Source organism: Schistocerca gregaria, chromosome 2 (assembly GCF_023897955.1).
Source record: "Schistocerca gregaria isolate iqSchGreg1 chromosome 2, iqSchGreg1.2, whole genome shotgun sequence".
NCBI classification, from domain to species: domain Eukaryota; kingdom Metazoa; phylum Arthropoda; class Insecta; order Orthoptera; family Acrididae; genus Schistocerca; species Schistocerca gregaria.
This window is the reverse complement of record NC_064921.1, coordinates 893,414,120-893,436,948: the sequence shown is the minus strand read 5'-3', so window position 1 is coordinate 893,436,948 and position 22,829 is coordinate 893,414,120. Positions and strand designations below refer to the sequence as shown.

At 38.4% G+C, this 22,829-nt stretch overlaps 2 protein-coding genes across 5 annotated transcripts in view; one reads left to right on the top strand and one right to left on the bottom strand.

The window, feature by feature from the left end:
• LOC126335336 (uncharacterized) overlaps nucleotides 1-22,829 on the bottom strand; it is a 206,969-nt gene that overhangs the window by 105,242 nt on the left and 78,898 nt on the right. The window contains exon 1 of one of the 2 annotated variants that reach the window (XM_049998498.1): nucleotides 9,353-9,409. The exons of the other annotated variant lie outside the window; for it this stretch is intronic. The gene's annotated coding sequence lies outside the window, so the exon portion shown is untranslated. Of the gene's footprint in view, nucleotides 1-9,352; nucleotides 9,410-22,829 lie in introns of those variants that run through there. 2 annotated transcript variants of the gene reach the window in all.
• LOC126335337 (protein Mpv17-like) overlaps nucleotides 9,418-22,829 on the top strand; it is an 81,810-nt gene continuing 68,398 nt past the window's right edge. Inside the window, exon 1 of one of the 3 annotated variants that reach the window (XM_049998506.1) lies at nucleotides 9,418-9,736. In XM_049998506.1, coding sequence (XP_049854463.1) covers nucleotides 9,695-9,736 — 42 coding nt within the window. In that variant the 5' untranslated portion in view covers nucleotides 9,418-9,694. Of the gene's footprint in view, nucleotides 9,737-10,033; nucleotides 10,172-22,829 lie in introns of those variants that run through there. The other 2 variants (XM_049998502.1, XM_049998500.1) reach the window with 2 other exon arrangements.

Below are 22,829 nucleotides of genomic sequence, written 5' to 3'. Positions count from 1 at the left end.
CCGTAAAAAATGTACACGGGCTAGTTTGCTGCATAGGTGATTAGTGTGTTATTCCAACAAGAGTGTTTGGTCTATGTGCAATCCAAGTAGTTTCACTGATTTATTTTTACAATTGTAGCTTCTAGATTAAAAATTGCTTCTTCTGTTTTTTTATTGTTTATGCACAGTTGATTGGCCTGACACCAGTGACTAGTCATTTGCATTATTTCTCTGTTGATATCCAGCACAGTTTGTAAATTGTCGCATGAGGTTATTAGTGTTATATCATCAGCCTACAGTATATTCTTATACGGTATATAATTCAAGAAATTGTTAATGTTGACAATGTACAGAAAAGGCCCAACAACTGAGGCTTGGGGTATTCCTCTTTTTATAGAGAGTATTGCTGATCTATGTTTATTTGCATATACAAGCTGTAATCTATTGCTTAAATAAGATTTGAATAAGGTGATTGGTATATCTCCATGCCATAGTATTCTAACTTTTTAATGATTATGTCTTGAGACACTGAATCAAATGCTTTGCTTAAATCAGTAAGTGTTCCAGAAATATGCAGCCTCTTTTCATATGCTTCATATACATTGTTCACCAAAGCCTCAATTGCTTTTATAGTTGGTAGGTGAGACCTGAATCCGACCTGCTGTTCATTTAATAATTTGTTGCTTTCAAAATACCTGTATAGCTGCATATGTATGCAATTTTCTGTTATTTTGGATATAATTGGTACTATTATATGGGTCTGTAGTTGTTTGGAAGGTTTTTATCACCTTTTTTTATACATAGGTAGTGTAACTGTGAGCTTAAGACATTCTGGAAAAATTCCTTCATCTATCACTCTGTTTGACAGTGAGAGAAATGGCATTCTGATTTCCTTTGCTATGCACTTTATGATGAAATTAGTGGGTCCATAATAGCCTTCTGTTTTGGAATTGCTTACTTTGTCTATCTGTTTGCAAATGTCATTTAGGGTGACAGGGGTCCAAGTAAATTTTTCACTAGTCCGTTTTGTATGGATGAGTAGTGTTTCTGCATCTATGGTAGAGTCAATGAGTGCAATGGTAGTGGCACTATTTACAAAATAATCATTCAGTGTATCACAGTCTATAGTGATGTTGTTTTCTTTATTGATGTTATTAATTTCCTGTTTTATGACATTCCAGGCTGCTTTATAGTTATTTTTGGAATTCAAAACGTACTCATCATTTGCATTGCACTTAGCCCCATTTATTTCTGATTTGTAAAGTTTTCTCATATTTATGTAATTTGCTTTGTCTTGATCACTTTTATTAGACTTATCCTTCAGAATAAGTAGTAGTATCCTATGTTTGTTAAGTTTAGGAGTGTACCACTTGTTGGTAGGACATTGTCTATGTGTATTATTAGGATTTTGTCTTTTGGTTACAGTGGGGCACGGAAACAAAACTTGAAAATTTTACTGTACATCTATACTCTGTAAACCACCATGAGGTGCATGGCAGAAGTGTAGCGAAAACACTGAAATCCTGCAACTACAGAATTTTTTACTATGTGAGGAACAGTACAGCCCATTGTATTTCCTATAGAAAAGATAAGACGCATTTACTAGCCAACAGTGGGGTATACAAAATTACTTGCCCTGGTAGTGATAAGTTTTATATCAGTCACTCACTCAGGCAGAGACAGCTAGGCTGGCTGGACACAAATGCAGCTGGAGGCTGCACAATTATGACTCCACATCAGCTGAGCTTGCAGGTGTTACTAAGTAAGGGCCATAGCCACCAGCCAGAGTCCCATGGCTTACACTAAGACAGCAAAGGGCAAAAAATCAATTTGTTGGAAAACCCTAGAAATCAATACAAATCACGACCTCTGTCCTGATTTAATATTTGATGACCAAACACAACTCAATATTTTCACTCTTCTACATTTCACTTTAATTTTCCTGTAGGCAGTATCTATCTTACCCCTAGTGAGATAAGCCTCTACATCCTTACATTTGTTCTCTAGCCATCCCTGCTTAGCCATTTTGCACTTCCTGTCGATCTCATTTTTGAGACATCTGTATTCCCTTTTGCCTGCTTCATTTACTGCATTTTTATATTTTCTCCTTTCATCAATTAAGCTCAATATTTCTTCTGTAATCCAAGGAGTTCTACTAGCCCTCGTCTTCTTACCTACTTGATCCTCTGCTGCCTTCACTACTTCATCCCTCAGAACTACCCATTCTTCTGCTACTGTACTTCTTTCACCCATTCCTGTCAATTGTTCCCTTATGCTCTCCCTGAACCTCTGTAAAAACTCTGGTTCTTTCAGTTTATCCAGGTCCCATCTCCTTAAATTCCCACCTTTTTGCTCTTTCTTCAGTTTTAATCTACAGTTCATAACCAATAGATTGTGGTCAGAGTCCACATCTGCCCCTGGAAATGTCCTACAATTTAAAACCTGATTCCTAAATCTCTGTCTTACCATTATATAATCTATCTGATACCTTCTAGTATCTCCAGTATTCTTCCATGCATACAACGTTCTTTCGTGATTCTTGAACCAAGTGTTAGCTATGATTAAGTTATGCTCTGTGCAAAACTCTACCAGGCGGTTTCCTCTTTCATTTGTTAGCCCCAATCCATATTCACCTACTATGTTTCCTTCTCTCCCTTTTCCTACTCTCGAATTCCTATCACCCATGACTATTAAATTATCGTCTCCCTTCACTACCTGAATAATTTCTTTTATCTCATCATACATTTCTTCAATTTCTTCGTCATCTGCAAAGCTAGTTGGCATATAAACTTGTTCTACTGTAGTAGGCATGGGCTTCGTGCCTATTTTGGCCACAATAATGTGTTCACTACGCCCCCCCCCCCCCCCCCCCCATGAACCATGGACCTTGCCATTGGTGCGGAGGCTTACGTGCCTCAGCGATACAGATAGCCGTACCGTAGGTACAACCACAACGGAGGGGTATCTGTTGAGAGGCCAGACAAACGTGTGGTTCCTGAAGAGGGGCAGCAGCCTTTTCAGTAGTTGCAAGGGCAACAGTCTGGATGACCGACTGATCTGGCCTTGTAACAATAACCAAAACGGCCTTGCTGTGCTGGTACTGTGAACGGCTGAAAGCAAGGGGAAACTATGGCCGTAATTTTTCCCGAGGGCATGCAGCTTTACTGTATGAATAAATGATGATGGCATCCTCTTGGGTAAAATATTCTGGAAGTAAAATAGTCCCCCATTCGGATCTCCTGGTGGGGACTACTCAAGAGGATGTCGTTATCAGGAGAAACAAAACTGGCATTCTACGAATCGGAGCGTGGAATGTCAGATCCCTTAATTGGGCAGGTAAGTTAGAAAATTTAAAAAGGGAAATGGATAGGTTAAAGTTAGATACAGTGGAATTAGTGAAGTTCGGTGGCAGTAGGAACAAGAGTTCTGGTCAGGGAACTACAGGGTTATAAACACAAAATCAAATAGGGGTAATGCAGGAGTAGGTTTAATAATGAATAGGAAAATAGGAATGCGGGTAAGCTACTGCAAACAGCATAGAGAACGCATTATTGTGGCCAAGATAGATACGAAGCCCACACCTACTACAGTAGTACAAGTTTATATGCCAACTAGCTCTGCAGATGACGAAGAAATTGAAGAAATGTGTGATCAAATAAAAGAAATTATTCAGATAGTGAAGGGAGATGAAATTTTAATTGTCATGGGTAACTGGAATTCGGTAGTAGGAAAAGGGAGATAGATTATATAATGGTAAGACAGAGATTTAGGAACCAGGTTTTAAATTGTAAGACATTTCCAGGGGCAGATGTGGACTCTGACCACAATCTATTGGTTATGACCTGTAGATTAAAACTGAAGAAACTGCAAAAAGGTGGTAATTTAAGATAAACTGAAAGAACCAGATTTTGTACAGAGATTCAGGAAGAGCATAAGGGAACAATTGACAGGAATGGGGGAAAGAAATACAGTAGAAGAAGAATGGGTAGCTTTGAGGGATGAAGTAGTGAAGGCAGCAGAGGATCAAGCAGGTAAAAAGACGAGGGCTAGTAGAAATCCTTGGGTAACAGAAGAAATACTGAATTTAATTGATGAAAGGACAAAATATAAAAATGCAATAAATGAAGCAGGCAAAAAGGAATACAAACGTCTCAAAAATGTGATCAAAAGGAAATGCAAAATGGCTAAGCAGGTATGGCTAGAGGACAAATGTAAGGATGTAGAGGCTTATCTCACTAGGGGTAAGATAGAGACTGCCTACAGGAAAATTAAAGAGACCTTTGGAGAAAAGAGAACCACTTGTATGAATATCAAGAGCTCAGATGGAAACCCAGTTCTAAGCAAAGAGGGGAAAGCAGAAAGGTGGAAGGAGTATATAGAGGGTCTCCACAAGGGCGATGTATTTGAGGACAATATTATGGAAATGGAAGAGGATGTAGATGAAATGGGAGATATGATACTGCGTGAAGAGTTTGACAGAGCACTGAAAGAACTGAGTCGAAACAAGGCCGCCGGAGTAGACAACATTCCATTAGAACTACTGTCGGCCTCGGGAGAGCCAGTCCTGACAAAACTCTACCATATGGTGAGCAAGATGTACGAGACAGGTGAAATACCCTCAGACTTCAAGAAAAAATAATAATTCCGACCCCAAAGAAAGCAGGTGTTGACAGATGTGAAAATTACCGAACTGTCAGTTTAATAAGTCACAGCTGAAAAATACTAACTCGAATTCTTTATGGACGAATGGAAAAGCTGGTAGAAGCCGACCTCGGGGAAGATCAGTTTGGATTCAGTAGAAATGTTGGAACACGTGAGGCAATACTGACCTTACGACTCATCTTAGAAGAAAGATTAAGGAAAGGCAAACCTACGTTTCTAGCATTTGTAGACTTAGAGAAAGCTTTTGACAAAGTTGACTGGAATACTCTCTTTCAAATTCTAAAGGTGGCAGGGGTAAAGTACAGGGAGCAAAAGGCTATTTACAATTTGTACAGAAATCAAATGGCAGTTATAAGAGTCGAGGGGCATGAAAGGGAAGCAGTGGTTAGGAAGGGAGTGAGACAGGGTTGTAGCCTATCTGCTATGTTATTCAATCTGTGTATTGAGCAAGCAGTAAAGGAAACAAAAGAAAAATTCAGAATAGGTATAAAATCCATGGAGAAGAAATAAAAACTTTGAGGTTCACCAATGACATTGTAATTCTATCAGAGACAGCAAAGGACTTGGAAGAGCAGTTGAATGGAATGGACAGTGTCTTGAAAGGAGGATATAAGATAAACATCGACAAAAGCAAAACGAGGATAATGGAATGTAGTCGAATTAAGTTGAGTGATGCTGAGGGAATTAGATTATATTTCCCAATTCTATATTTTACTCTGTGTCTGTATCACTTTCCAATATGAAATACCTTTTCAAGTTATTCTTAGTAGTCCTGTCAACTACTTTGCAGCATTACTGCATTTACTCCACCGAAGAATATTTAATTTTATGAAGTGAGTTATATAAATATCTAATGTGTAACTGTAAATAAGTATACCTAGAAATTACATTCAGAAGTCCATTTATAAACTGACTTGTCCAATGTCTTATGCAAAAGATGCTTTAGTGGACAACAGGACCAATAAATACAATCCTAATTTTATTTTATTTTGTTTGTTATAAAACCACTGTTTTGTGACTTTAGTGTTAAAGTTTTTCCTGGTGTTTCCTTTTATACTTATTTACTGTTCACCTTTTAACTTTTTAAATCTTCTTGTAGTGTCATATCTCCCATATAGTCTCCATCCACTTCCTCTTCTCTTTTGATAATATCTTTTCTAGTTCATTTCCTTTGTATGCCTCCACCTTCTGACTTTTCCTTCTTTGTTTAGGTATTGGCTTGTCATCAGAGCTCTCAATATTCATACAGCTGCTTCTCTTTTCTGTGAAAGTCTTTTTTAGTTTAGTCGGTGTCTATCTTTCACCTAGTTATGCATGTTTATACAGCCTTTGCATTTGATGTCTAGCCATTCTTGCTTAGCCAATTTGCACTTTCTGTCAATCTATTGTTTTCATAAATCTGTATTCCCTACTGCCTGCTTCATTTGCTGCATTTTATATTACCTCCTTTTGTCAACTAAATTCTATTATATCACATTACATATCAAAATGTCATTTGCGATAGTATTTCAAATAATGAGACTTTTAGTTGATTCCATATAAGCACACATGTGACATAAAAATACCGTTCATTGTAGAACATTTTTTTATTTATTTATCTGAAATCTGGAGCATTTAACCCTGTACACTGAAGATGACAACTGCAAAGAAACGCGTTTCAATTGTCGATCTCAATTTGAACACACTGCAGGACTTCCTTGACCCCAAACGACTTTGGAAAATAGTCTGTAAGTGGGTATATCTCATGCATATATCATTTATATATCCATATACATCATATAAACTTGGTTCACTGCCAGGGCACTTGAAGCCCTGTAAGTTTATCAGCCCATCATCTCAGTTTCTTGCTAGGTGATTTAAAGTCTTCCATATTTGTTTTGTTTTCTTTCAAAACAGAAGCTGACTTCATAACACTATGTATAGTACCTAATTATGACTTCATGAGAGTGTTGGTTGCACTCTTTGATTTGCAGTGTGGATATTCTTGCTCATAAACTGCTGGATGATGATATTATTATTATTATTTTGCCATATTGTGTGGAGTACTACTCGACCACGATATTGCACTTGGCCTCCCAGCGAAAACGCATGGTGAAGTTACAGTTGACAAGTGCAGTGGTGACCCTGTGAATGATTTCGGACAGTTTTCCATATATTGTCAAGTGGTTAAGTGTTCCCTTCTGAAATATCGTGATAAAAACTGTCTTTAACCTGACAGAAGCGCACTCACTCCCACCTGCAATAATACTGTTGTCAACTATTTAGTCACCATTGTACTTGTTTACTGTAACATCACTGTCTATTTCTGATAATGGCTAAGGGAGGCCAAATGCAATAATACTTTGTTCAGGTAACAATAAAAATCCATGTGAGAACTGCTTTATTTAAATCCATTGTAAGCATATTGTCTGTATTCTACTTTATTTTAGTTTGCATGTTTTTTCATACTTTCTCACATTTAATGGAGGACTCCATACAAGCAACTTTTGATAGAACTGGTATTCAACTTTTTTACATCTTTACAATGAGTGTGCATGGCTGTTGATATACTCTTCGGGATGTGAGGTCGTGGTCCAAGAACTTTTTCTGCTCCTTACGTTTCGTCCAGGACTGCGCTGGACTTCCTCAGAGGCGCTGCTCCGCTGAGTCTTGCCGACTGACTGGTCGGGTGTCGGCAAGACTCAGCGGAGCAGCGCCTCTGAGGAAGTCCAGCGCAGTCCTGGACGAAACGTAAGGAGCAGAAAAAGTTCTTGGACCACGACCTCACATCCCGGAAAGTATATCAACAGCCATGTCACCCGGTCGTGAAAGCCTTCATTCTACAATGAGTGTGCAGTTTTGCTCTGAATGACGTTGCATCTTCCAAGTGAGTATGCTTGGTAGAATTAGGGACACAACACATACCAGTTGTTGTTTATGCCAGGTACTATAATGCAGCAAAAATATCCTATATCAACACGCATATTTGTACTTGGGATTATGGAGTATGCTGTGAACGTACTTCCATGATACTTAACGTTACTGTATTTCGTGAACTCTAGTTACGGCATGTGGAACTTACTAATAAATCCAATGATGACAGCATGAGACTGTGTACTACAATATTTGCTTTTAAATATTCATGGGCATGGGAGGATAACTGTAGTACATTGATTTTTGCTACAATATATTGTTTGGGGTACCAGTGAATAACATGTGAACACTTGTGCGTACATTATTACTGTTCCATTGTTTGTTCTTTTAAGGAAGAATGACCTAAGTTGACACAAGGTACTAGGAGTAAATGTCATTACTGATGGCCTTGGGAGGGCCAAGTGTGACAATACTCTGCCATATAGTGCGCAAGATGTACAAGAGAAAAGAAAGTTTTGAATTGCGGTGCTACAGAAGAATATTGAAGATTAGAAGGGGGTCTCATGTAACTAAAGACGAGGTACTGAATAGAATTGGGGAGAAATGAAATTTGTGGCACAAGCTGACTAGAAGAAAGGATTGGATGATAGGACACATTCTAGAATGAAATTTTTCACTCTGCAGCAGAGTGTGCACTGATACGAAACTTCCTGGCAGATTAAAACTGTTTGCCGGATTGAGACTTGAACTCAAGACCTTTGCCTTTCGCGGGCAAGTGCTCTGCCAACTGAGCTACCCAAGCACAACTCACATTCCGTCCTCACAGCCTGAGGATGCTTGGGTAGCTCAGTTGGTAGTGCATTTGCCCGTGAAAGGCAAAGGTCCCCCGGGTTTGAGTCTCGGTCGGGCACACAGTTTTAATCTGCCAGGAAGTTTCAGGACACATTCTGTCTTCGAGGAATCACCAGTTTAGTAATAGTGGGAAGTGTGTGTGTGGGTGGAGGGGAGGGGGGGGGGGGGGGGAGCGGAGAGCTATATCAAACCTGTCTCAAAATTGAAAACTGCAACAGCAACAAACAACAAATACAACAAGAGGGAAGAATGCGTCAGTCAGTGACATTACAAAGTAGCAAAAAGCAACACCATTAAAAACAGAAATACATACTAATTCCTTGACTACATATAATAAAGTTGAATACCAGTTCTGTCATAAGCTGCTAATATGTAGTTGTCCGTTAAATGCGAGAATGTGCGCAAAACGGGTGTGAACAAAAGTAATGTTACCAGCAACATACTTACAGCGCATTTAAATCGAGCAGTTCACACAAGGGTTCATGGGCAGGGGCAAATGTCCACAAAACCGTCTTCTGTTTTATATGACACAAAAACAAATATAGGATCATTTACTCCACACATTATTAAACTTGCATGCAAAAATAAAGCATTGTACGAGCAACAAACTGACAATGCAATTCAAAATATGCAATACACACAAGAAGTCATAATCAGGATCACAACGTGGTGAAACCATCTGCTGCCACATGTGGTGTCAAACGATTTTTAAGTTGTAACAATTGCTAAGGCGCAATTATTAACACTTGATATTGACTATACGGTCTGAACTGCAATACTGGGTTCCACAAATAAATAATTTTACAGTCAAAAGGCGGCCACGAAGCCACTTACAAAATTTTACACGTGTGAACCCCATCTACGAAAAGTTAATCTTAGTTTTTGATTGAGATTTGTCGAATGCATAAATTTGCGAGGTCACAAAAACGTTTCAGTTTCCAGGTATGCACTGCTAGACTACAAGTCATGAACATAAAGTAAATAATGAAACATAAATGTCACCCACCCCGCACATTTCAAATTAAAAACAAAGATGTTCGCGCCATGTCGTTCTCTGTTTCCGTATCGTAAAAACACGGGTCTCGCTCTTCTTATATTTTGGTGTTCTGTGATACAGCGCATGTAAACAACACATTGGCTTTGCTGGCAATGTGTAATTTAAAAATCCTTTGACGCGCATTGTGATGTAGAAAAGTCTTAATGCGAATTTTAGTTGCTCGTTTGCTCCATAATTTCAACTGCGCTCCTTGTTGAATGAGAAAGTCCTACAAATGTTGGAGTTACTGGTTCAAAGGATAGATGCGGATTAACAAGTATCAATCGTAGATTCCATCAGTTTCCTCCGTGAATGGAAAGACAGCTACATAAATCCATTACAGCAAATCCAAAGGTACTTCCTTGCCTTCTTATTCATTTTGAAATTATTGTGACTCATGTTGCCATGTAGCCGAATAAGGTCAGCGCATGAAGTAAAGCAGAACGTAAATGGCCTTCATAAACTCCAAAATGTGGTTGCTTTGTGTGGTTTACTGTTAGTTCAGTTTGAAAATTTTGCCGTAAAATATCTTGAATAGGTTTGTCGTATTAGGGCCTTGTCCTTTCGACGTATTTTTCACATGTAAATGAGCCAAATCGTGCACTTTCTCAGATAATCTATTTTTTTTTTTAAATCGCCTTATCTCTGCATCTCTTAATTTTCTGCGCCAGTAGATTTTATCTTAGAAAATATTACTGCAAACGTATTTTTGTAATTGCATAGTTTTCACAAGAATAGCCACCTGAAGTTTCATTTACGCTACATGAGTTGTGACTTGAAATTGTGCAGGTAATTCAGACCTACATCATTCTTCCGTTTTTCAATACGAAGAACAGAGAGACTACTGCAATGTCCATCAACCCGAAATTTCTCAGTAGTACATAACAGTCATACCTTTATTTAACTCTCTATCCTAGAATAATTTTCATAAATTGACAGTCATTCCGAAAACTCCCGTTTGATGTACACATGTGAATTCAGAAAAAATTGTCAGTTCCAAGGTTAGTTGTCAGATAGGTAACTTTGAGGTATAGTAATTAATTGACAGCTCCATCATTCCACAAGAATCTGAATATATGGTTATTAACTTTTATTTTCTGTTGGAGCAGTTTTTCTCGTATCTATATTTTTGCTGTCGTGTTATGTTTACAGCAACAATGGTGTATAAAATGAAGGAAAAAGTTATTGTTTCATCAACTTCTAATTTAATTTTCCATTTTACCTATGTACCAAAAATAGTTAAACTTACTTCAGAGTTATCAGCCCACATGAAACTTCCTTCTTCCAAGAAGTAATGTTTGTAGACATTAGTGTGGCCAGGAAGTGGGGTGGGGTGGGGGGGGTTGAAAATACTAGTGTAGGCATCAGAAAGTCTGCTATGATATACACACTAAAGAAGAATATTTAATTTTCTTATCCTGAAGAATAAGGAGGTGGCACAGCAGGGAGGAGTCTAGTTAGCCTATTACGGAAGACAGAGAAGTGAAACTAACAAACTCACTGGGATGTGTGGCCAAATGGAGATCTGGTCCAACCAAAGAAGTGAAGGACACTATAAAAGTGGATGTGACGGAGCACAATAGTCCTACTCTTTTTACCAGTATCACACCAGGAGAACCTGGATGCCTTGTTGTGCTATCTGTCAGATGGGGGAAAGCAAATTATTATTTGTGGGGACTTCAATGTTGAGTCACTGAAAGAGTGTAATAGGAAGAATGACCTGGAAGTCTTGCTCGGTTCTTTCAATTTGGCATCTGTTATTGATTTTCCTACTGGGGTAGTAAAAGACAGCAGCACATTCATAGATAACACTTTTATAGACCAAGATAAGTTAAAAAAACATTATTTCTTGTCCTATTGAGAATGGCCTCTCTGATCATGGTGCTCAGCTAGTTACAGTATATGACAGCTCCATTCAGTAATTCAAAACCACCCTCCAAAGTTGTGTGTTCAATTAATGACTCAACAATTAGAAATTTCAGGGAAAATCTTAAGCAGTTAGACTGGATGAGGTGTGCAAGGAACCCATGCTAATTTAAAATATAACTAATTTCATCATACACTTGTAAGAGAATTTGAAAACTGTTTCCCCAAGAAAGTAGTTAAATCAAATTATAAGAGACCCTGCAAAAAACCTTGGCTTACTAAAAGAATAAAAATATCTTGTAACCACAAAAGGGAACTGTATCTAACAACAAGAAAGAGTAATGACCCAGAAACAGCCAAATATTATAAAAAACTACTGTGCTGCATTAAGGAAAGTTATTAAAAAGTCCATAAGCATGTGCATCATGTCTGAGATTAATACCTCTGATAACAAAATCAAAACAATTTGGAATATCAAAGCTAATGGAAACTTTACAAACAACTAGCTGGAAGTTGAAAACATTTTGAAAAATCATTTTTTAAATGTTGTAGAGAGAATAGGATCTAAATGTACATTAGAAGAAGCAAGGCAGTTAATGGAAGAGGCAACTTGATACAACTGAAATTGCAACCACCTTTCTTCCTGAAATTAGGAAGATAATAAACTCTCTCAAGAATAAAAGCTCACATGGAATTGATGGCATTTCCAGCAGGATAATAAAAGCTTGTTCCCAAAAGATAAGTGGGATTCTTAGCCACATATGTAATAGCTCTCTGAAGCAGGGTATTTTCACAGATAGACTGAAGTATGCCATTGTTAAACCACTGCATAAAAAAGGGGATACGTCTGATGTCAACAACTACTGCCCAATCTCTCTTCTGACTGCCGTACCCAAAAATCTTGAAAAAGTAATGTATTGTACAGTAGCTTCTCACATTTGTAAAATAAAGTTTTAACAAAATGTCAGTTTGGTTTACAGAAAAGTTTTTCATTGGAAAATGCTATATATACTTTCACTAATGAAATATTAAATGCTCTGAGTAACCAGAAATCACCCATTAAGATTTTTTGTGAACTCTCAAAGGCTTTTGAGTGTGTAAATCATGGAATACTTCTAGATAAGGTCAAGTACTATGGTATGAATGGGACACTACTCAAATGGTTTAAATCATACTGAACTGGAAGAGTGCAGAAAGTTGAAATAAGCAGTTCACATAATATGCAAAAAACTGGTGATTTCTCAAACTGGGGAACAATCGAGAATGGGGTGCCGCGAGGTTCAGTCTTGGGTCCTCTGCTGTTCTTAATATACAGGGCGATTCAGAGCTAAGCACTATCTGTCGGCGAATTGAGGGAGCTATAAAGTTTCATTTAGTTGTACATTTGTTCCCTTGAGGTGCTGTTGACTAGGCGTCAGCGTCAGTTGATGCTAAGATGGCGACCGCTCAACAGAAAGCTTTTTGTGTTATTGAGTACGGCAGAAGTGAATCGACGACAGTTGTTCAGCGTGCATTTCGAACGAAATATGGTGTTAAACCTCCTGTTAGGTGGTGTATTAAACATTGGTATAAACAGTTTACAGAGAATGGGTGTTTGTGCAAAGGGAAAAGTTCTGGACGGCTGAGAACGAGTGATGAAAATGTAGCACGCATCCAGCAAGCATTTGTTCACAGCCCAGGAAAATCAGCTCGCAGAGCTAGCAGAGAGCTGCAAATTCCACAATCAATTGTATGGAGAGTCCTACGAAAAAGGTTAGTTATGAAACCTTATCATCTGAAATTAGTTCAAGCATGGTCTGCAGCTGATAAGATTAAAACAATCGATTTCTGTGATTTTATCCTTGCTCAAATGGAAACAGATGAATCTTTCATTTCAAAGATTGTGTGTAGTGATGGAGCAACTTTCCACACTAACGGGAAAGTCAATCGTCACAATGTCTGTATATGGGGCACGGAGAATCCGCAGGAAACAACTCAGTATGAACGTGACTCGCCTAAGGTGAACGTTTTCTGTGCCATTTCAGCCAATAAAGGTTTTGGTCCCTTTTTCTTCGAAGGTGCTACTGTAACTGGACTACAGTATCTGGAGATGTTAGAGAATTGGCTGTTCCCTCAGCTCGAACAAGAAGCACAACAATTCATATTTCAGCAGGATGGAGGGCCACCACATTGGCACTTATCTGTCTGTAACTACCTGAACGTCAACTACCCGAGGCGATGGATCGGCCGCCAGGCAGCCCGTGACAGAGCACTTCATCACTGGCCCCTAAGAAGCCCTGATTTTACCTCCTGCGATTTTTTCTTATGGGGGTGTGTTAAGGATATGGTGTATCGGCCACCTCTCCCAGCCACCATTGATGATTAGAAATGAGAAATAACAGCAGCTATCCAAACTGTTACACCTGATATGCTATAGAGAGTGTGGAACGAGTTGGAGTATCAGGTTGATATTGCTCGAGTGTCTGGAGGGGGCCATATTGAACATCTCTGAACTTGTTTTTGAGTGAAAAAAAACCTTTTTCAATACTCTTTGTAATGATGTATGACAGAAGGTTATATTATGTTTCTTTCATTAAATACACATTTTTAAACTTGTGGTATTCTTTTTTAATCACCCTGTATATTAATGACTTGCCATTCTTTATTCACAAAAATGCAAAGCTGGTACTTTTTGCCAATGATACAAGTATAGCTATCACATACGACAGACAAGAATTAACTCGTGAAATTGTAAATTATAAAATGATATTTTTCAGAAAATCATTAAGTGGTTTTCTGCAAATGGGCTCTCATTAAACTTTGATAAAACACAGTATATACAATTCCACACAGTAAATGGAATGACCCCATTAATAAATATAGACTTCGATCAGAAATCGGTAGCTAAGGTAGAATATTCAAAATTTCTAGGAGTCTGCATTGATGAGGGGTTGAACTGGAAGAAACACACTGAGGATCTGCTGAAACGTTTGTGTTCAGCTACTGATACTATTAGGGTCATTGCAAATTTTGGCAATATACATATCAGTAAATTAGCTTACCATGACCATTTTCATTCTCTGCTTTTGTATGGCATCATATTCTGGGGTAACTCATCATTGAGTGAAAGTGTGTTCATTGCACAAAAGTGTGTAATCAGAATAATTGCTGGAGCTAATCCAAGATCATCCTGCAGACACTTATTTAAAGAGCTAGAAATCTTCACTGTAGCCTCACCATATATATATTCACTTATGAAATTTGTTATTAACAATCCGAACGAATTCAAAAGTAATAGCAGTGTACATGGCTACAACACTAGGAGAAAGGATGATCTTCACTGTTCAAGGTTAAATCTAACTTTGGCTCAGAAGGGGGTAAATTATGCTGCCACAAAAGTCTTTGGTCACTTACCTAATAGCATCAAAAGTCTGACAGATGGCCATCTAGCATTTAAAAGGAAATTAAAAAAAATTCTTAATGGCAAATAATGAATTTTTGGGTATAGTAAGTGGGTAATTCCCGCCCCTCCCCTCCCCCCCCCCCCAAAATAAATAAATAAATCATTGTGTCATGTAATATTTTGTGTAACGTAATATCTTGTATAGACATCTTTTATTAGCCTGACATATTCCACATCATTATGAAGTGCCGTATTCATGTTCTATGGAACAAGTACTTGTGCACTATCTCTTTCTCCAGCAATAGTACAAACATATACACAAACAACAATGCAGACACCCAAATGCCCACTCCAGTGGTCATGGGAAGACTAAGATCCATTCACTGTCAGAGAGTAAAGAATTCCTGTACTGAGCCCTATGGTGTCTTTAGTTTTAGGTCTCTCGTATTTTTTTCTTGCATTTCTCCAATGGTTGTTGTTGCTGTGGTCTTCAGTACTGAGACTGGTTTGATGCAGCTCTCCATGCTACTCTATCCTGTGCAAGCTTCTCCATCTCCCAGTACTTACTGCAACCTACATCGTTCTGAATCTGCTTACTGTATTCACTTCTTGGTTTCCCTCTACAATTTTTACCCTGCATGCTGCCCTCCAATGCTAAATTTGTGATCCCCTGATGCCTCAGAACAAGTCGTACCAACCAGTCCCTTCTTCTTGCCAAGTTGTGCCACAAACTCCTCTTCTCTCCAGTTCTATTCAATACCTCCTCATTAGTTATATGATCTACCCATATAATCTTCAGCATTTTTCTGTAGCACCACATTTCGAAAGCTTCTGTTCTCCTCTTGTCCAAACTATTTATCGTCCATGTTTCACTTCCATACATGGCTACACTCCATACAAATACTTTCAGAAATGACTTCCTGACGCTTAAATCTATACTCGATGTTAACAAATTTCTTTTCTCCAGAAACGCTTTCCTTGTCATTGCCAGTCTACATTTTATATCCTCTCTACTTCGACCACTATCAGTTATTTTGCTCCCCAAATAGCAAAACTCCTTTACTACTTTAAGTGTCTCATTTCCTAATCTAATTCTCTCAGCATCACCCAACTTAATTCAATTACATTCCATTATCATTGTTTTGCTTTTGTTGATGTTCATGTTATACCCTCTTTTCAAGACAATGTCCATTCGGTTCAGCTGCTCTTCCAAGTCCTTTGCTGTCTCTGACAGAATTACAATGTCATCGGCAAACCTCAAGGTTTTTATTTCTTCTCCATGGATTTTAATACCTACTCCGAATTTTTCTTTTGTTTCCTTTACTGCTTGCTCAATATACCGATTGAATATCATCGGGGAATAACTGCCATCTGGTTTCTGTACAAATTGTAAATAGCCTTTTGCTCCCTGTATTTTACCCCTGCCACCTTTAGAATTTGAAAGAGAGTATTCCACTCAGCATTGTCAAAAGCTTTCTCTAAGTCTAGAAATGCTAGAAAAGTATGTTTGCCTTTCCTTAATCTTTCTTCTAAGATAAGTCGTAAGGTCAGTATTGCCTCACATGTTCCAATATTTCTACGGAATCCAAACTGATCTTCCCCAGGGTCAGCTTCTACCAGTTTTTCCATTTGTCTGTAAAGAATTTGCATTAGTATTTTGCAGCTGTGACTAATTAAAATGATAGTTCAGTAATTTTCACATCTCTCAACACCTGCTTTCTTTGGGATTGGAATTATTATATTCTTCTTGAAGTCTGAGGGAATTTCACCTGTCTCATACAACTTGCTCACCAGATGGTAGTTTTGTCAGGACTGGCTCTCCTAAGGCCGTCAGTAGTTCTAATGGAATGTTGTCTACTGCTGGGGCCTTGTTTCGACTCAGGGATTTCAGTGCTCTGCCGAACTCATCACGCAGTATCGTATCTCCCATTTCATCTTCATCTACATCCTCTTCCATTGCTATAATACTATCTTCCAGTACATCGCCCTTGTATAGATCCTCTATATACTTCTTCCACCTTTCTGTTTTCCCTTCTTTGCTTAAAACTGGGTTTCCATGTGAGCTCTTGATATTCATACAAGTGGCTCTCTTTTCTCCAAAGGTCTCTTTAATTTTCCTGTAGGCAGTATCTATCTTGCCACTAGTGATATAAGCCTCTACATCCTTACATTTGTCCTCTAGCCATCCCTGATTAGCCATTTTGCACTTCCTGTCGATCTCAGCTATGATTAAGTTGTGCTCTGTGCAAAATTCTACCAGATGACTTCCTCTTTCATTTCTTACCCCCAGTCCATATGCACCTACTATGTTTCCTTCGCTCCCTTTTCCTACTGACGAATTCCAGTCACCCATGACTATTTTCGTCTCCCTTCACTACCTGAATAATTTCTTTTATCTCATCATACTTTTCATCAATTTCTTCATCATCTGCAGAGCTAGTTGGCATATAAACTTGTACTAGTGTGGTAGGCATGGGGTTCATGTCTATCTTGGCCACAATAATGCGTTCACTATGCTGTTGGTAGTAGCTTATTCGCACTCCTATTTTTTATTCATTATTAAACCTACTCCTGCATTACCCCTATTTGATTTTGTATTTATAACCCTGTATTCACCTGACCAGAAGTTTTGTTCCTCCTGCCACCGAAATTCACTAATTCCCACTATATCTAATTTTAACCTATCCATTTCCCTTTTTAAATTTTCTTTCTCCTGATAACGAGGTCCTCGAGTAGTCCCCACCTGGAGATCTAAATGAGGTACTATTTTACCTCCGGAATATTTTGCCCAAGAGGACACCATCATCATTTAACCATACAGTAAAGCTGCATGCCCACGGGAAAAATTACGGCCGTAGTTTCTCCTTTCCCCTTGCTTTCAGCCGTTCGCAGAACCCGCACAGCAAGGCCGTTTTGGTTAGTGTTACAAGGCCAGATCAGTAAATCATCCAGACTGTTGCCCCTGCAACTACTGAAAAGGCTGCTGCCCCTCTTCAGGAACCACACGTTTGTCTGGCCTCTCAACAGATGCCCCTCTGTTGTGGTTGCACCTACAGTACGGCCATCTGTATCGCTGAGGCACACAAGCCTCCCCACCAATGGCAAGGTCCATGGTTCATGGGGGGATGGAGTGTAAGATGGCTGAATATTCTCGGGGCCATTGTTGTAAAGCTGTATCTTGTTTTCCACAGTTTTGACAGCTTGGTAAGTTCTAGACATTTTCTCTTGAGTTTGGTAGTTGTGTATCTCTTGCCCCTTGCTGAATGTATGGTACTTAGGTTTTCCTTGACATGGATAAGGCACAGTAACATGTAATGGCTGTAACCAGCAAATTATTCCCAGCTTTATAAAGAATAGTGTGCAGTGCTCCTACTTGTTACTCAGTGTTATAATTATTATTGCTGTCTTTTGCATAACAGCACATCTTTGTAGGCTGAAGAATGGCCTCTCAGCTGCAGGCCAGAGAGAATATAGCTGCGGAATAGAGCATGACATATAGTTAATAGATACTGGTCTGTAATTAGTTTTTTAAATCTCCATGAGCGGTATACCGTACATGACAGTTTCTTGCATACATTCTCTTTGTGTCTGTTCCATGAAAGTTTGTGATCTGTTACCAAACTCAGCAATTTCACAGTTTCTGCTGGGTCCAGGCATATACTTTTTTGCTGATACTGCACACCATATGCTGAATTTTGTCTTAATTTATTTTGATTTTGTTTTAGGTGAAACACTGCTTGGCCTTTCCAAATAGCATATCTGATTCCAGGAGTGCCTGAGTAGAATTTTTTCCTTTGGCAATAACGGTAGTGTCAGCAGCAAATCTGCTGCCTGGTCTTAGTAACACGAAAGGTTAGCTAGTACAGTACCTCTCATACCAAAGTATTTTAACTTTTTGTGCAGGTTATTGTGGGGGATGCAGTCAAACACTTTACATGTGATCACACAGTGTGAGTTTCACAGACACCCCCCCCCCCCCCTCTCAAAAACCAGTTTTATTTTTGCTAGTATGCCCAGTGCACCAGTAGTTGTGGATTTTCCCTCTTGAAAACCATGTTATGCTTTATGGAAGGGACTGTTTTCCTCAAAGTAACCCAAAAACTGATTGAGATTGGCCCATACTTTGACACTAAACATAGGTCTTCCTGTTTGGAAATTTGTAATATACATTCAAGATGGTTGGGAAGACTTCTGTGGGTAGGCAGTTGTTAATTGCTTTGGCTGATTATTGCTGTTTCAGCAATAATTTTGCTGAAGAAAGTACACAGCATCCCATAAAAATCTCCATTCTCTGAAGGTTTGGGTAAATGTACACTTACAGTGTTCATAGCTGTTGTGTTGCATGCCAATGTCAACAACAACTCTTAGTGATGAATGATATAAACTGAGTACAATGAATCATGAGTTGATTGTTAACAGCCGGTCAGAATAGTTGTTCATAATTTCCTAAGGTTTGTAAATAAACTTCTGGTATTTTGATCTGAAAGGTTAGAATTTAATCACATTTAATCACATTTTCAGCAAAATTGGAAATAAGATGTACATGTGAATTATTGCAACAATGAACATGTATCTCAGGCTGAGCTACAAGTCAGTCTAATTCGATAATCTTATTTCCATATTGACATTTGTTGGCATTGTCAATTCACAATAAAGCTATCACATCCAACCTAGCCTAGGCTTTGAGCCACATTCCAGGATAACCTGCCAGCGCTCTAGTTTTCTACAATTTATGACAAATGAAAAAGACATATTGCTATTGAACACATACAGGAGACGACGAGTCCAGGGTTCTTTTTATTGTGTCTGTCTGTAACTCAGTGTGCCCTCTATGTGGTGAGTAGCAATATATTTTTTATTGTTATTCCATCCTGGACTTTACATTTTTTGATTTATACTGTTCACATTTGTTGCTTTTGCCCTCACAAAATGATACTGTCATATTCCAACCTAACGTAGGCATCAGGCTATGCTAAAGGTCAGTTTCTTGGCACATCTAGTTTTCTTCCAGTCACATTCATTCATAGGCTTTGCCAATGCACACCAAATTGGCACATTCCAACCAAACATTAGGCATCAGGTTATGTTATGTGTCCGTCTGGCAGCACATTTAGTTTTTTTCCATTAATATCAAATACAAAAGAAATCACTTCATATCTTGTCCCAAATGTTTCATCAGCTTCAGTGATTCTCTTTGACCAGAACTAATGAATAGCCATCAGCATTAGATGCAAAAGCTGCTGACACTGTAAGTGGACTTTAGCCAAGATTTGTACGCTGTCATTATTTTCACTCCGTCATTAGGCTGCACTTTCTTCCAGTTTTCCATTTTACTGTGTGTATTATTTGTTAAAGTAGCAAGGAGTTCTGCATTCTTCATCTTCTTCCTCTGTGCTTCCTCTCCAGTTTTGTATAAATTCATCTGAAATATAGGATTACAGAATAAATACTGCAATGTTCAAACTACAGTCAAATCCAAATCCAAAATCAGGGTGATGAGTGAATCACCACCCTTAGAAGGGAGAGCATGTTTATTATTGGTATTTAGGACTACTTTCAGCAGTTGGCCTTTTTATTTATTTATTTATTTATTTATTTTTTGTTGCATTTCCTCAGTTTGGCAGCACCACTTGATGAATTCCTCTGTTGTCGTGATATCTTTTACCAGAAGAGCTTGGTACCTGTCTTCCATGATTCCTTTCATTAAATGTGAGATTTTTTTTGGCTCTGATATAGTTGGATTTATAATGTGGCACAGGGCCAAAGCATTCTGTATGTAGGACTGTGTTTCTCCATGATGTTGTGACTTGTTATTCAAGTTTTCTTCCACTGAGCAGACTTGCTGCTGATTGTTGCCTAAGGTTTTTTTTAGTTTGGCCTGGAGTTGTTCCTATCTATTGAGCTTCTCTTCATTGTTTTCAAACCACTGTTGGGCTGTGCTTTCCAAATAAACATACACGTGTGCCAAACACATATTGTTATGCCACCTGATGTATTTGACAACTCAGTTGAATGCGGGTGCCTGATGTGTAGCTGACATACTGATGTTTCAAAATCTGTCTGTCTCTCCTGAATATATAGATCTCAGGATCAATGTACTACTTGTTTCAGTTTCTCTCTGTGTAGCTGATGGCATTTACTTTGCCTAATTGGGGCAGTGGTGATGTATATGATTTGAAGTATCCACCGTCTCCACCACACATTACCACATTGAAACCATAATCAGATCCAAATGCAGGGTCTTCAATGAAGCACAACACATAGAACTGAAAGCACATTTGTTACTGAAACCATCGTGCAGCCAGAACAGAACTGGACAGAGAGTGCAGCTATTTACAGAAATGTCAAATATTCCAGAATATACAAACCGTATAAACATAAGATATTTCAACAATGTTCAGAAAGTGGTAAATACTAAATAACAAATAACTGCTGGCGTTCAGGTTTGAACTAGTGACCCTCAGCATGCTAACCATGACGCTAACTACACCTATCTCCCTGTACCATAACTTGCGGCATTGTTACGGTAGAAGCAGTCACAATCGGAACAAAATACTGCAGTTTGGACAAAATTATGGATATGTTTAAAAATGCGTATAATATTGTTTATCAAAACATCAGAACTCTTATTAATAAAACAGATGTACTTCTCATATCCACACAGAAAAATGAAAGGACAGACGGACATCATCAGATATGTTGTGCATATCAGAACATTACATGGTAATCTCTCAAAATCTTGACTGACACAAGTTATTAACATACTAGTGTAGAACCAATAAGAAGTACCAGACCTTTCAGGTCAATGAAGATATGCTGAACAATTGTTTGAATGTTGTGCCACAATAGTGGACTACAAAACTCACAAGATTCTAGTTGTACTGACAATTTACAGGCCACCAACAGGAAGTATCTTAAACTTTATGAAGCACCTAGAGAGAGAGTTGTAAGTATGTTATGCACACATAACTGGAAAATCATTGTTTGTGGAGACTATAATGAAGATTTGTTGTCAGGGAGTACTGAACTATGGCACCTAGAGTTGTTGATGTCCAATTTAGGATAATTTGCCACAGAAACATTTTTCTATGATGACTGAATTTAATATAGTGCAACAGCTATTGATGATTTGTTTATGGACTCAAAAACCTGCAGTGATTTCAGGAGTGATCAGTGGCTTATCTGAACCTGATGGCCAAATGTACTGAGCAATTTATTTGTTTATCTGTAGGCAATATTTTTAATCATTACTTTTTTTAAAAAAAAGGGTGATAAAATTGGTGCAAATAGCTCAGAAGAGAAACAATATGCTGAAGAAGCAATTAAAAATTAGTCTCACATCCCTATCTGAAATAAGAAAGGATATCATGACTCAAAAAAGTACAAGTTCCTATGGCGTGAATAATATCTCAGATAATGCACTAAAAAGCTCTAGCCATATAATATGTAATGTTCTTAGTCGCTTATGTAATGCGTCATGAACTCAGGATGTTTTCTCAGAAAGTCTGGACATTTTTAGGACCCTCAGTAAAAAAGAAAGGTTGACTCCACAGATGTTAATAACTACTGCCCAGTGTTACTGCTTAAAAAATTTTCCTGAAATTTTTGAGGAGGTAATGTACTCCAAGGTTGTCACACACTGTGTAGTAATGGGATTCTTAGCAAATCACAGTTTGTATTTCAAAAGGGCAATGAATCACCTATTTATATATTTACTGATCTCATAATACAATCTTGGAATGATAACACATAACCAACTACAGCTTTCTCTGACATATCAATGGTATTTCATTGTATCAATCATAATATTCTATTAATTATATTATAAGAAGGGAAGTTGCTACTCATCATATAGTGGAGATGGTGAGTTGCAGAGAGGCACAACAAAAAGACTCTCACTATTAAAGCTTTCGGCCATTAAGGCCTTCGTCAACACTAGACACACATATGTGTATGTGCACAGCGTTGCGTGTGTGTGTGTGTGTGTGTGTGTGTGTGTGTGTGTGTGTGTGTGTGTGTGTGTGTGTGCGCGCGCGCGCCCGCGCGTGCAGGCGGACGGGTTCACACGTATATGTGTCTAGTGTTGATGAAGGCCTTAATGGCTGAAAGCTTTAATTGTGAGAGTTGTTGTGCTTATCTGTGACTCAAGATCTCTATATGGTGAGTAGCAACTTTCCTTCTCATAATATTGTTACATTT